Below are 16,360 nucleotides of genomic sequence, written 5' to 3'. Positions count from 1 at the left end.
GAAGGTTTTGGTTCGTCCTGGCCGCCTCCTGTAGCACCTTGTCTACTTCTTCTTGAGGAAATAGATTCTTTCCCCAGAAGGAAGCCTTGATCAGTCTATTAGGCTCGTGCCTAATAGTCGCCTCAGCTAACACATGTTTCCTGCAGCTTTTCCTGGCTGCAATGAATTCATGAAGGTCCAGCTGATAAGTTTGTAAGAGGCTCTTAGCTAAGACCTTGAAAAGCTGCTCTTCTTTATATATGGAGGCCACCAACTCCAGTGATGTCACTGCGTTGATGGACCTAGCCAACCTTGATCTTGCCTCAAACTCTGCCTTAAGTAAGTTATCCGGCAGTTTCGGGAGTCTTTCTGAAAACAAGAAGACGCACAGTCTGCGTCTAGTTTTCCGACTGTGAAAGTCGACGGAACGTCCTGCCAGAATTCTCTAGTGGCTGGCATGAGGAGGGAGGTAGCATCCGTCTCTTTGAGAGTCGGCATTGGCAGATCATCATTCTCAGCCTGAATTGTAAGCTCTGTGATCTTATCAATGAATGGAGAAGCGATGTCCTGTGGAGATGTAAAGATCGTATACGATCCTTTGTGAGGGGTTAATTTTGTGTTTGTACAACCCCAATCAGTCATAATGCGAGCCCAGACAGCTTGGGCTTGTTCCTTCGGGAAAATAACTGTTTCCTTAGGAACTTTATCCATTCTGACTAATGCATTCTCCGTCAGTCTGACAAACCCATTGAAAGGAAACTGAAGTCCTTCTGGGTAGAACTCGAAATCTGACAATGGTCGAGTATACCCAGACCCTCAAGGGTTAGTGTGCCATCCAAGTATGGAGCTGGAGTGCAAACCGCCAAGGGTGTTCTTATCGAAACGGCGGTAATTTTGAATGCATCCGGAACTGCGATGGAGCAGCTTGAGTTCCGGATTGGAGGTATAACCTGCGATCAGAATTCTTCTGATCGGCTTTTAGCTTGCTGGGCCTCCGCCAACTATTGCTCCAGTGTCCACCGACTGCGTGGCTGAGTGGGCGGAGCCGAAGTAGGAGGAATTCTCTCTATCCAGCCTCTCATCCACTACCTCTCTAAACCTTGACAAAAGTTTGTCCACGAGGAGGTCAGATTGTAAGTCAAGCTCCGTCGTCTTGGGTTTAGCGGACTTACCCCTCTGTCCTTTATAAGGAGGAGGTGCCTTGGCAGCTGGCGAAGAATCATACGACGTCGATGGCCTAGGGGCCGGAGACGACGCTGATTTCGCCAACGGAGTTGACTTAGATGCCTTCGATGAAGGCTTTGATGCCTTCAAAGGCTTCACCTTGGGTCGGACTGACCTAGAACCTTCCCAAGGTGAAGGAACAGATTTATCGAAACCCAGAAAAGAAGAGGAAGAAGAAGAGGGGGTAGGAGAAATGAGGGATCCTGCCGGAACCTCTACGCCACTTACCTGCTCATCCATCGGTTCTAGATGGATGTCTAGAGCAGCCACATCTCCCGTCAGTTGTTGGTCGTCCTGGTTTGGAGCCATAGCCGCTCGAATGGCTTCTATAATCGGAGCAGCTACTTCACTCTTTACTGCAGCCGACGGAGAACCGGGGAACAGACGGGTAGCTAAAGTGCTATCCAACACATAAGGGCAACCTTGTGGAGCATTACGGCCGAATCCAGACACCCACTGTCGAAGACTTGCCTTGGCCGCCTTCAAACTCTCCTCATCCGCCTGTAAGAGGGGATAGGAATAAACTGGTCGCATTGACTAACACTTAAACTATAATTATGTCTATATTAATCAAACAATCAAGAATTGTATACCCATTTGTTACTTGATCTTACCTCATCGTTTAACAAGATTGAGGTCAACTCAAAACACCATGCGCAAGACTCCGGGAACCAGATCATGTACGGGGTCTGGCCTTCTTCAGCAATGAAAGAGATCGAGCAATGAGCGTGGGACCGACAGCAGTCATGTCCACCCGGGATCACTGAAATTCCCAGGACATCCTTGGAAGGCGCAACGGACTTTCTGTAATATAATATTTTAAATAAGTACTCACTCTCCTTAATGCACTAACTTAGAAATAGAGCATGCAAGTACTCTTAACTTAGCATGCATATAAAGTCTCGTTGTAGCTAACACTATTAAACGGAGAGTGTAATGTATGTTAAACCGAAATATTCACAATTTTATTCCGTATATCCCGGATGTCCGGTGATCTCCGGAGAAAATGACTACCGTATCAACAAGGTAAATCCATATTTCTTTTTAGAGAATAATATTTAATCTTGCTAATCTCCGGTGAAGTACATCACCGGAGCCATATTACCGGAGCTGAGGATGTGTACCATATCGAGAAAACGGAAAGCCTAACAGGGGAAGGTGTTCCCAATCGGCCTAGGCAATGCCGGAGATGATGTGCCAAAACATCTCATACCATATGATAAAATCAACTAACATTTCTAATGGTAACCTTTAATAAGACGGAGTCTCCGTCGGTGGATCTCCGGCGAACGGAGTTCCGTAAGGTAATTCTTATTGAATTATCTACCACTCCACCTTTTCCATATCTTCCCCAAGCCATGGCGGGGGGAGAAAGGAAGGGGGCTTATGATAGAACATGCTGGGCGGAATACCGAAAGAAACGCAAATGGCGGCCGATAGTGGTTGATCTAACCACGATGTTAATGGACCATTCGCGATAACTTATAGCGTATAGTACCACCAAAAACAGAATTACCGATTAAAGTTAATTCTTCGGTAAAGTCGGGGAACACTATAGCAAGTGGTTCCCAAGACTACGTTTATAAATGGCATTAACACTTGGTGGTACTCTATGATACAATGTTATCGGTCTGGACCAAGAACAGAGGCCTAGGCTAACTATGTTCAAGAATGGTACTACCTCATGTATGGAAAACCTTGAATGAAAAACATAAAAATATAATAGTTTATCTAGATTAAACTAAAGCCTAATAACCTTAATACGTAGCCAAGCTTAAAGTACAATCAGGTCACGAAAGAGGGGGATTAATCCAGCCTCTTTTGCACACGGAAGGGGGACATCTTTCCCCAATTCCCTGTAACCTATGTACTTAGAACTGTTAAGATAGTACTTAACTTAGACTAACAAAAGGGGGAAATAATCCAACCTTGTTAGTAATATTGTTCGGCGGGCTGACTACAAGGCTCACTGAAAAGAGGGGGATGTCTCCAGCCTCTTCCAGTACTAGACAGTAGTTAAATACACTTCGTATATGAACGACCAGTTCCTTATGATAAACCATAAAACTACATAAACTGATATTCATAAATAAAGACATGAGTAAGCGAGGAAGAGAGGACTAGCGTAAAACACCACAAAAGGCCAACCGTAACCGCGGCCCGACGGTCTGACGCGGTATTTCACCTTATAGACTAAAACAGTAAAGAATTTTCTCAACGTTTTAAATACTGTTTGGACATGTAAGATGCTAATAAATATGCACTACTTCTGACTGTCCAAAGGAGCCCTCTTCCTCGCTTAAACAAGACTACTTATAATAATAACGGGACTCGTGAGGTCCAATATTATAAACTGTGCAAATACGTACAAACTCCTGAAGTTAAACTGAATTATAATCTGCACAGTAAACACTCTGTGAGACGAACTATCGAATGTGGCATTAAAAAGGAAAGCTAAAAGCTATCTTAAAATACACGTAGGGGCATACCGAAACCAACATGCTTTGTTTACGATCGGTTGTAAGCGCATGGCCGGTACCATGCTATAACACCCCAAAATTACGTGTAAATACCGATTCATAAGCTGTTTTTTACCAGAAAACAGAATTTATGGTACTTAACATTGGTCCAGGTGAAGGTAGAGCTTCAGCCATGATGAAATAAATCCAGAAATCGTAGGAAAATACAGACACGATTCGCACAATTACAACGCTCACGAGTCCAAAAGAAGGATGTAAGATGGCGCTCGCATCGGGCGGGGACTGGGTGAGTCGGAGCGGTGTGGTTGAGACCGCTGTATCGGCACATCCCGTGTTCATATGTTGACGAAGGAGTAATCTAATTGGAAGATGACCTGTGTTTAGTGGCTTTCACACGCCCTTTCTTTATACACGACGCCCTTGAGGTGCTCGCGCGAGGGTAGTAACCTCTGCATACCAATGGTTTAACTTTCTCTGGTATATTTGGAAATTATTTATATCAGAAAAGTATTAAGAAGGACCTTTTCACCGGCGAACACAGGTCGACCCAGAAAAAAACTTTTTTGAGTCGACGTATGGTACGTCCATTCGGCAATCGGGGGAGATTTTGACTCGACGTTTAATACGTCCATTCGGTGTTTAAGGGCTAACTGCAGCATCCAGAACGTCTTTAGGAAGAGTATGGAGAAATGGTACCAGACCCCCAGCAGAAAATTAATTTTTTTTTACAAGGGAACCTTCCATCGGCGATATAAAGAAGACGAGCAAGCCCGACGGGAAATAATTAAGAATCACGTTTCCCCGACTGACAACAGCAAACAGATCAACATGACCATATTCTATAAAAGTAAGAAGACATGCAGCCTTATTCTAAAGAATAACCCTGCACTGTCGCAGGATCCCTTGAAGAGGACGAACGTCACCTACAGTATATGTGCCCAATCCAAGGATGCCTCAGAACTACTTACATTGGGATGACATCAATGCGCCCCTCCAAGAGGATCTCCTGTCACGTGCAGGAAGGAATGATATTCAGTCATTCAAGGACTGTACGTAATAAAAGAATCCGCTGCTGCGACATAGTCGGTAACTTTGAGGTTATTGACCAAGCACCCGATCTACGCCGTTTGCAAATCTTAGAAGCGCTGCACAACAAGAGGGAGAAGCCCAGTATGAATGTCACACAGGAGACCTTCCTCCTCCCCACCACCGTCAGGAGAGCAGCAGACAACGCACCACAACGACCATTGCACCAGAGGGATCCTGAGGATGATAGAAGCATTAGCTCTCAATCTGAGGGCATCCCTAGTAACCCTGAGGGTGATAGAAGCTCAGGCTCTCGCCTTGAGGACGACCTGGTAGGCACGCCCTTCGATGGGACCTCCACCATCACCAATAAGGATGAGGCTCTGCCCCTGAAGAGGACACCCAATCAGCAGCCGGCCCCCTGATGACATTGCTCGTGACGCCATATGTATTGCCCAATGGAAAGTGAGGTACCAGACTCCTCAAACCACTCAAATACAATAAATAGCTTGAATCCATCCGACACAGACCATTGCACTTAGCGATCCCGTCCCGTTGATGGCCAAACAAGGTGGCTGAAACATGTAGACACCTATAGGAAAAGAAGAAAAACATGAGGAATACTGGATAGACCCCTGACAACTACAGCCTGTTCCTTACCTTCGAGACACACCTATATACCTGTTGACGACCCCCAGCCTGTCCCTGATACCCTGATACCTTTGAGAACACCAGCCCGAAATTTCCGCTGACAACCTACAGCACAATGAATATTGAACAGCTGCTTTGTAATACCAGGCTGCCGGAAAGATAAATCATTAGAATTGAAAGAATTTTGTGTAGAATCAATTCTGTGAATTCTGCTATTATTTTTAATAAAACATTTTTTAAATAAGGTCTCTTTCCAGCATACATTATTATTATTATTATTATTTTTTTTTTTTTTTTTTTTTTTTTCTAGTGCTCCTTGATTATGGGTACGATTTCCACTGGCATATCCCATATCCTTTTTATTTCTATTTTCAGATCTTGATACTTATCCATTTTTTCTCTCTTTCTCTTCAACTCTGGTGTCCCATGGTATTGCAACATCAATTATTATTATTATTAATTATTTTTATTTTTTTTTTTTTTTTTTTTTTTTTTTGCTCTATCACAGTCCTCCAATTCGACTGGGTGGTATTTATAGTGTGGGGTTCCGGGTTGCATCCTGCCTCCTTAGGAGTCCATCACTTTTCTTACTATGTGTGCCGTTTCTTAGGATCACACTCTTCTGCATGAGTCCTGGAGCTACTTCAGCCTCTAGTTTTTCTAGATTCCTTTTCAGGGATCTTGGGATCGTGCCTAGTGCTCCTATGATTATGGGTACGATTTCCACTGGCATATCCCATATCCTTCTTATTTCTATTTTCAGATCTTGATACTTATCCATTTTTTTTTTCCCTCTCTTTCTCTTCAAACTCTGGTGTCCCATGGTATTGCGACATCAATGAGTGATACTTTGTTCTTGACTTTGTCAATCAACGTCACGTCTGGTCTGTTTGCACGTATCACCCTATCCGTTCTGATACCATAGTCCCAGAGGATCTTTGCCTGATCGTTTTCTATCACTCCTTCAGGTTGGTGCTCGTACCACTTATTACTGCAAGGTAGCTGATGTTTCTTGCACAGGCTCCAGTGGAGGGCTTTTGCCACTGAATCATGCCTCTTTTTGTACTGGTTCTGTGCAAGTGCCGGGCATTCACTTGCTATGTGGTTTATGGTTTCATTTTTCGTATTGCACTTCCTACATATGGGGGAGATGTTATTTCCGTCTATCGTATTTTGAACATATCTGGTTCTTAGGGCCTGATCTTGTGCCGCTGTTATCATTCCTTCAGTTTCCTTCTTGAGCTCTCCCCTCTGTAGCCATTGCCATTTGTCATCGCTGGCTAGTTCTTTAGTCTGTCTCATGTATTGTCCGTGCATTGGTTTGTTGTGCCAGTCCTCTGTTCTTTCTGTCTTTCTCCTGTCTCTGTATATTTCTGGGTCTTCGTCTACTTTTATTAGTCCTTCTTCCCATGCACTTCTTTAGCCACTCGTCTTCACTGGTTTTCAGATATTGCCCCAGTGCTCTGTTTTCGATGTTGACGCAGTCCTCTATACTTAGTAGTCCTCTCCCTCCTTCCTTTCGTGTTATGTATAGTCTGTCCGTATTTGCTCTTGGGTGTAGTGCTTTGTGTATTGTCATTTGTTTCCTGGTTTTCTGATCAATGCTGCGGAGTTCTGCCTTCGTCCATTCCACTATTCCTGCGCTGTATCTGATTACTGGCACTGCCCATGTGTTTATGGCTTTTATCATATTTCCGGCGTTGAGTTTTGACTTGAGTATCGCCTTGAGTCTCTGCATATATTCTTTCCTGATCGTGTCCTTCATCTCTTGGTGTTTTATATCTCCTCCTTCCATTATTCCCAGGTATTTGTATCCTGTCTCATCTATGTGTTTGATGTTGCTCCCATCTGGTAGCTTTATCCCTTCAGTTCTCGTTACTTTGCCTTTTTGTATGTTGACTAAGGCGCATTTTTCTATTCCAAACTCCATCCTGATGTCCCCAGATACAATCCTTACAGTCTGGATTAGGGTATCTATTTCCTTGATGCTCTTACCATACAGCTTGATGTCGTCCATGAACATCAGATGGTTGATTTTGTTGCCTCTTTTCTTGAGTTGGTACCCGGCATCCATCTTCTGTAGTACTTTTGTCATGGGAATCATGGCTACTACGAAGAGTAGTGGGGACAGTGAGTCGCCCTGGAAGATCCCTCTCCTGATATTAACCTCTGCTAGTCTTATTCCAGAGCTTGTAAGTATTGTATTCCAGTTGCGCATTGTATTTTTGAGGAAGCTGATGGTATTTTCCTCTGCCCCATATATTTTCAGGCATTCTATTAGCCATGTGTGTGGTATCATGTCGAAGGCTTTCTTATAGTCTATCCATGCCATGCTTAGGTTGGTTTTCCTTCTCCTACTGTTCTTCATTACCATTTTGTCTATCAGGAGCTGGTCTTTTGTGCCCCTACACTTCCTTCTGCAGCCTTTCTGTTGGTGGGGGATGGTGTTTGTCTCCTCTAGGTAGTTGTATAGCCTTTCACTGAAGATACCTGTTAGTAACTTCCACATTATTGGTAGGCAGGTGATAGGCCTGTAGTTACTGGCTATATTTCCCTTACTCTTGTCTTTTTGTACTAAGGATGTTCTTCCTGTGGTCATCCATTTGGGTGCTTGGTGATTTGAGATACAATGCTGGAGTTGTTCTGCTATTCGTGGGTGTAGGGCCTTGAAGTTTTTGAGCCAGTATCCATGGACTTCATCGGGACCTGGGGCTTTCCAGTTTGACATTTTCTTTATTTTTATTATTATTATTATTATTATTATTATTATTATTATTATTATTATTATTATTATTATTATTATTATTATTTGTATTCAGTTTAAGACAGCCACTGATGGCATTAGGTACATCATTACCAAACAGACTTTACTTTGTACTGAATTGCTGTTCATGTTTAATGAGTGTTGTCTCATTTGAATTTCAGGTCTTAGACCCCAACATGGACCTCCGGACTGTTCAGCATTTCATCTGGGGCAACACATCTCAAGACCTTGTTTTATTTTATCGACCAATCAAGTGAAATCCTGTATGTGCATGCGATACCATTCCTTCTATTCCAGTAATGTGTTGGATAAAGTTGCTGTCAGCGAGATTCCGTTGTCCGTAAATTTTTGGTACAACACATTTGTTATTTGTTACTCCCTAGGAGTTATTGGTTTGTTTGATATATGATAGGATAAAAATATGAACCTGAAATGCCAAACCTGTTAGACTGTGAGTCATGTACATTAACTTCATTTTCACTGTATAGAATCATTCACTTTCTTTATGATACTTTGTTTCATGTATGTATATTTAATTTACATTAATGGATGGGATATATTATCATCCTTTGATTAAGAATGGATGGGATATATTATCATCCTTTGATTAAGAATGGATGAGATATATTATCATCCTTTGATTAAGAATGAAGATGCAATTTTATAAGAGTAGCATAATGTGCTCTGCTGCTATTCATAAATAGTGTTGCTGAAGGGTGATAAGAAACTCCTTTGCAGTTTGATGGCAGAAAATGAAAATCCCAGTGCTTTAATTGCCTGGCTCAATTTTTATGAACTGTGGCTCTTAGGTGGCAAAGACATATTAACAACAATTTGTTTGAATTGATTTAATGGTGATGATCAAAGGAGATTCACATGGAGATCAGGGGTAAGATGTTAAACCAAATTGAATCAATTAATACTACTGGAAAATATGACTTATTCTATAAATTTGGTAATGCAATAAGTAGCCTTCAAGTTTTCTTCATGCAATAGATCACCTAAAGGGTCAATGTATTTATTTTTTCCAAGTTGAGAACAGAACTTTAAGGCTCCTCTGCTCATTAAGAAATGATTACTGGGCCTTCAATGTCTCACTGCAACTGTGAATATTATGTGGAATATACTGAGAATTCTGGAAATATGGGCTATTTAAAAACATATTTTAGCTTGAATGCAATGAATTCATTGTTTTCATTGCTTTTTAGGGGTATTCTTGCATTAAATATATACACAACATGATAACTATGTGCAAATTGAACTGTGGTGATATAATCTTGTGGGGATTTATATCGTGTATTGTGCATAGATATGTTTATTATTGTTCAATTCTAATTTATTTTTCTAACCAAATTATGTTTCTGTGTATGTGTGTGTTTGTGAATGGCAGAACACACTAGAGGATGCTATTTTATACAACTGGGGGTATTTGATAATGAAAGGTGAATGTTTAGTGGGTCTGTTGGTAACGTATCTTCTATTCTCTGAATATGCTTGACTCTGTTTAATTTTTATTATATGTAGGAGTGTGTTTAAGCTTAGAAAACTAATTTTTGCTTGCTTGTGATCAACCATTTCTTGCTTCCACCTGAAGTAAAACTTCTGCTTCTGATATCAGGGTTTATCTTGGCTAATGAATGATTTTATTGAACCAGAAATGTATAGTTGTTAAATACAATGCTGACAGTATGTTTCCCCAAGTAATGATGGCCATAATTTTTTTTTATTTTATTTTCCTGATTTAAATAATGTAGTATAATTCATTCACGGCTGGAGATGTTTGAATATATAGATAATTATTCACAGCTACAGAACTGCTGTATCTACATATAGTTCTCTATGTGCAGTATGTTGGCTGTATATGCAAAAATACCCTGCCAGTTTGTCCCATGAAATAGTTCATTGTCTAATAATTTTCAGATGGAGGATTATTATTAATTTTCACAAATACTCTAGAATTTTGTCCCATCAGAATTACCTTCAACTGAATGAGTACAAAGACTAAGAAAGAATAGGAGAGGGATACCTACCCAATTAATGCTCATCTTTTCATGCCAGGTTTATTGAATGTTTATGTAAAGGTATTTTTGTCACTACTATATTATGAAGAGAATGCTACAAGTCAGGTTACTTGATAGTGATTCTCTCTCTCTCTCTCTCTCTCTCTCTCTCTCTCTCTCTCTCTCTCTCTCTCTCTCTCTCTCTCTCTCTCTCTCTCTCTCCTCTAATTTCTTGATATAAACAGTTTAGTGTCATTCTTAATTATGGACTTAGTAGTATATCCAAACCACTGAGGTCTTGAGATCCAATTTGGATTTACAGTGCAGGTCCACAAGATTTGTCTCTGAAAGGTAGGTGCAACCAGAGCAGCAAAAGTACAAGTTGGACACCAAGGTGACAGACCAAATGGAAGTGATTTAAAGCAAACCTTTTGTGCTGCTGCAGCAGGCTGTGGAAACCTTAAAAGTAGTTGAAGACCATTGAGTTAATGTTATAGATTCTTAGGACTTGCTGGGAGTTGTTCTTAAATGATAAATGAAAATGATAGGTTTGTAAAGTAAAAAAAACTAGAAACCAGGGTACTATTTAAAATTACAAGGCAGACACCAAGTTTTGCCTGGGAGCTGAAGGGATGGTTCAGAGAGCCCATTACCATCTAGTGTGAGGTTTAGAATGAAATAAGAAAAAAATGTAGCATGTTTTATTTTTAAATCATTACCTTGAATTTCCTCTAAGCAGTTAGATTGTAGGTACACTTACTTCAAGCAGTGTTCTTTTATTTGATTTAGTTTCTCTTAAAGAATGCACATACAAGAAATGTCTAATAGGGGTAGGTTGTAGTTATAGCACTGTTAATAGAGGGTTTAGTACTAATAGTCTTGAGGACTATCTTTATGGTGCATAGCTAATTCACAATTTTTTTTTTTCATTAAAAGCTTTTATATTTCTTTATGTTAGAATTACAGTTTATGGAAAATATACTGTGTGCATTTTGAGTTAATGGGAAGTACCCATGAAGATATGCTTGGTAATCATTTACAGTGTACCATTTAGACAAATGTGGACCAAGGAAAACTTTTTACGTATTGACATGTGGCTATTCATGTCAGAAATCTTATGTATATACATATCAGCTTCACTTGTTATTAAAAGGTAGAATATTTCATATATTCGAACTGTTATTTACCAAAATTTATTTGTATAGGTTCTTTGTTTTGGAGTAAATGGATCACCTAATAAGTTTTGCCTACCATGCAGAGGCCTTTTGACTGTGAGATGCAAACTTGGCATGGGTTCATTCTCTCTTTAAAGAAAGTATGTAATTTGGGGTTTAAACAATGTATATTTTATTGCCATTTCATGTCCAAGATAGAGCCATAGTAAATAAGTTTGAGGTTATCATTATGATACTAAAAGTAAGATTGTGGAAGTGAGAGTAGGCATCTGTTATTTAAAAACAAAATAAAGTGTTGGAAATAGACCACAGTATTTACAATGCTAATATAATTAGAACCTTGGTACAACAGATTGGAAACTGGTAGTCAAGACCCAAAGGTTTTAGAATATTTTTGGGTCGTAAGAAATATGTTTGGAGAATACTCCCTCAGTGCAGGAATTTCCTTGGACAGTGTCAGAAATGAAGAATGGATCTGTGTTGTAGGTTAGGTAAGTGTCACTGTTCATATTTGGAAATTGATAATTTTAAAAAATGAGAGATTTAACCTTGTTCACTAGAAACATCTATCCATTCCCATAGCATTTGATAATATGATCGAGAAGAGCAGTTATTATGCTCAGAGGTCTGGATAAACTAATCCTTCAGAGTAATAAAATAATTGACAATATGATTGTTTACTTTTGGGGAAATTGAATATACAAGGGTAAGGCGAATTTCACTGTCAATCACGTTTCTAAAGAAGATTTCACCTGTCTACTTTTATATCCTTGATTATATTTATGTGGCTGATAATTTGTGTTCATGCTTTCATTATTAGTGCATGAACAAAGATTGTCACAGTACACTGTTTATTAGATTATTGTGTTGCACAATATAAACCTTTTTTCTGCAGAAAATAGATTTGGCCATTATTAGTAAGCAGTGCTTCATTGGTTTATTTGGAATAATGATGAGCAAAATAGCTTGATCAACACTTAACCATTTTAAATTACTTAGAGATGATGTCAGTTGTAATTGAAATGAGATTTTCATCTTTATTAATGTATCATAGAGTACGCAGTTCATTTTTTCATCTTTATTAATGTACCATAGAGTAGTTAATACTTTCACAGATTTAGCAAGTTTTGAAGATCTGGGAATGATATATCTTTCAGTTTATGACCACTCCTATTACTATTAGTTATATTTGTGCTGAATTGTTTTTTACTGTAATAATTTTTATGTGCATAAGTGCACAGAGAAATTAGCATTGCACAGGATATTCTGAATATATTAGAGAAATGTTAAAATGAGAAGCAGAAGCATTACTATTAGCATAACCTTCTAAACCATGTTACTTTGACTCCAAAACTAGATAATCTTGTTTTAATAAGAAATATTTTCTGAAGCAGAGCTATTCTAGCTTTTACACAACCAGTCTAGCTGTAATGAGCTAACAGTCAACTTATATTCCAATAATTTCACTATTTTGTATAAGATTTCATAGCCTGGGGGTACATTAAATAAATTTTTTATAAATATAGTACACTACTTTTTACTAAATGTTTTCCTTCAAGAGGAATATTTTCTAAATTGGGCATTTCTGTTGTTTAGGGGACAAAGGACTGTGTAGCATAGGTTGAGAGAGCAGTAAGGAAGAGAGTAGCTGCAGCATGGGTAAAATTAAGAGAGGTGGCTAGTCATGGCTGGAATACAGCTGGAAGATCGGATTACGAATAAAGAACTGGTGGAGACTTGGTAACAAGAGGCAGGAAAATTCCTGAGATCTCAAAGATTAGGTGGTTTGGACATGTTAAGAAAATGAGTGAGGAACACTTGGTAAGAAAAATAAATATAGATGTGGCAGGTTGAAGACTTTTAGGCAGACCCAGGAAATCAGGGAGAAACAGGATAGATAAAGACAGACTTGATGGCTGCTCAGGCAGAAAGAGGAGTTGAGGGAACTCGTTTTACTAAAAACCCCTTAGAGAGAGAAGCTGATATGAAGAACATTTATGAAGGTAACATTATTTTAAATTGAAATCCAATGGTTTTCTTCATACATCTTAGTCCCTTTGATGGCATAGTGCAGGGGTGTCAAACTCAAATCCTTTCGAGGGCCAATTATGCACTAGGTTATGATCTTGAGGGCCATCAAAGATTTAGTAATTACTTTTTCCTTATTCCTTATGACTCATTTATTAAGATTTGCAATAAAAGAGCCTTATTGCCAGCAATTATATATGAAATAAATTAATAAATTATTGTCATATGAATAAAAGGTAAAACTTATTATGTCTCGTTTTAACAGTTTGGTAACTTTAGTTAAATTTTCCTCAGTTCTAACATAGTACCTTGAGTTGTAAAATCACTTGGCACCTCGCAGGCCACTTAAGACCATCCTGTGGGGCCACATTTGGCCCCTAGGCTATGAGTTTGACACCCCTGGCATATTGAATTATAAAATTGTACATTTTAAGTGATTTGTTATTTGAGAGACGACGTGTAGGTTAAAATTTATGCCAGCAATGGATAGACAAAAATTATTACTTATTTGCTACTTAAAAGTAAGCATGCGTTTGCTTTGATTATTATTTAGTAGTTGAACCAGATCAATGAGCTAAACCATGGGAAAGCATATTTTACATTAGAAAAATTATTTGGAAGAGATTTGTACTATACAGTATTTCTGTTCTATAGAATTAGGCTTTGAATTTAGTCAGTAAAATAATTGTAACAACTGATGCTGGTCATGAAGATGTTTATCTTGCATTCTATGATCATCTTTCAATGCTTAAGGTGATATAGATAAATGATTAAATTTATGTAAATAACTCAACATCATCATTAGATTCCACATCATCTTTTTAGACTTGTCATGCTAGAACTATGATTGTTTTTGTTCATTTTGATTTTTAAGATAATTTTTCATACCATAGTTGTATTTTGACCAACTTTTTCTTGTAGTACTTTGTTGGAGAACAGTTGATCTTTTGTTCATTTTGATTTTTAAGGGAATTTTTCATACCATAGTTGTATTTTGACAAACTTTTTCTTGTATTTTGTTGGAGAACAGTTGATCTTATTATTTTACTCTGAATAATGATTACAATTAGTTAGTCAACAAAGAGGGACTGAAGTTAAATTTTCTATATTCTCAAAAATCTGTTGTAAAAATCTATTCCTAATTTGTATTCTACACATGCTGCTCTTTGCTTTTAGCCTTAACTATTCTCAACCTTATTATCCTCTATGTTTCAGCTTCCTCTTCACATAATATTTAGTAAATTATTGATTTGGCGTCTCCTATTATTTATCTTGCTCCTCGTTTTTATGTCCATCCTAGTAATCTCCCATGCTTAAGCATTTCCTAATATAATTTCATGGGTTCATAGTATGGTAAATTTTTTTTTACCATAGGTAGTATTCTAAGTAGTAAAACTTTCCTATCTCATTTGCATTGCTATTTAGTTTAGTGATTTTTTTATTCACTTGTCTTCCCTTTATATTTAACATCATTCCAGGATACCTGTCTTAAAAGATTGTGTAGCAAGCTTTATGGGTTTAGCATATAATTGTTGTGAAAGAGAATATGTAAACAGAGAGGATCACACTTGCTTTGTCATTGAAGAGATGAATTCAGGATAAGGATGTAAGACTTTCATTAGAACCATTTTGATAATGGTGCTTTTTTATTTTTTCTTAGTTAATTTATGAAAAAATCTATCTTGCCTTCTTTAAGATTTAATTTTTTGAAAAGGTATTCAATATTTCTCACGAGATACAATGTCAATATTTCAATTTTATTTACTAAGTTGCTTCGTTGCAACAATCCTGCCATTTATTGTGCTAGCCTTTTAACTGCTAGACCAATAACTAAGGTGAAAATTTTTTATATGAGCTTTCTTAAGTTTCTTAGGATCGAATAGATTGCTCTTTATGTCCTTATGGCTATGGTTGCTTGGTGTACATTTGAGGTGTGGAAGAATTTATAGATTATTTAGTCTGATGCTATACATCACCAGGAATGCAAGAATTAGCTTATGTTCTGAAATGTACTCTTATTCAGAAGTGATGAGGATATACAAAGTGCTTTAGACGGTATATGATTATCATGTTAAACTATTGATTTTAGTGCTTTAAGTTTGTACCTTCACTATAATACTGGTTTTTTGCCCTTTACTCCTTCTAATGCGATTTCAACTGAGTGAATGAAAAGGGAGTTTGAGGGTCCATTGTAAATTAAAAATGTAATACAGGTATTCAAAATATACATATATAAATACTAATAGTTTTTTACAGATCTTTTCATTATAAAAGTACCTTGAAACTTTATGTAAATAATATTTTGGCACTGAATGATCTTATGCAAGGGAGGTTTACTCAGAAGGATACTGCAGATATTTTGTAAACTCTCTAGTATCCATCAGCCCAACTTTTCAAGTAATAGAAAATAAATGTAACACACTTGTTGATGCGCTAAAATGTGGAACGCAATACAGCCTCTACTATACGTATATCATAACAGATTTAAGGTACGTTTATATTGTTTAAGTCTTTACCCAGACCTTCATTGACAGGGAATATTGTAGGTGACTTAATATGTACATGGATTGTACTCTACTCTATGTAGTAGGTAGTCTTGAGTGATATTTAGCATCACTTGAACAGTTATGTCAAGTATGGAAAAAGTGTCAGTTGTCAGCTGATCAGAAAATTGTAAGTACAGTACGCAGGAAAACTCAGAAAATATTTTGCTGACTTGCAAAAGCAGCTAACTCCATGTAGCTTTGAACAAGGGGCTAGATGCTTATAATGATTTTTATGTACAGTCAAGTTTGGATTACATACTGAATGTGCCTGCCATGATTATTTCCTTGCAATACAGAACTTTGATACCAAGATACATTTTCAGGTATTAACATTGATTAAATCACTGTGTTATAATATTGGAAGAGTTTACAATGATTAGATTATTTAGCAGAATAGATAATGTGTGAGATTATAGATGTATCAGTATTTTTTTGGAAGTACATAACACCAAACATTTTAACAACGGCTGGAAAAATTATTCTGTGG

General features: G+C 38.0%; 1 protein-coding gene across 1 annotated transcript in view; it reads left to right on the top strand.

Annotated features, from left to right (window-relative positions):
- Positions 1-15,570, top strand: part of LOC135197815 (WD repeat-containing protein 48-like) — a 235,719-nt gene extending 220,149 nt beyond the window's left edge. Inside the window, exon 15 of the mRNA XM_064224949.1 lies at positions 8,286-15,570. Coding sequence (XP_064081019.1) covers positions 8,286-8,381 — 96 coding nt within the window. The 3' untranslated portion in view covers positions 8,382-15,570. The remainder of the gene's footprint in view (positions 1-8,285) is intronic.
- Positions 15,571-16,360: the final 790 nt, after the last annotated feature.

This window comes from Macrobrachium nipponense, chromosome 21 (assembly GCF_015104395.2).
Source record: "Macrobrachium nipponense isolate FS-2020 chromosome 21, ASM1510439v2, whole genome shotgun sequence".
Lineage (NCBI taxonomy): Eukaryota > Metazoa > Arthropoda > Malacostraca > Decapoda > Palaemonidae > Macrobrachium > Macrobrachium nipponense.
This window is presented reverse-complemented; position numbering and strand designations above follow the sequence as displayed.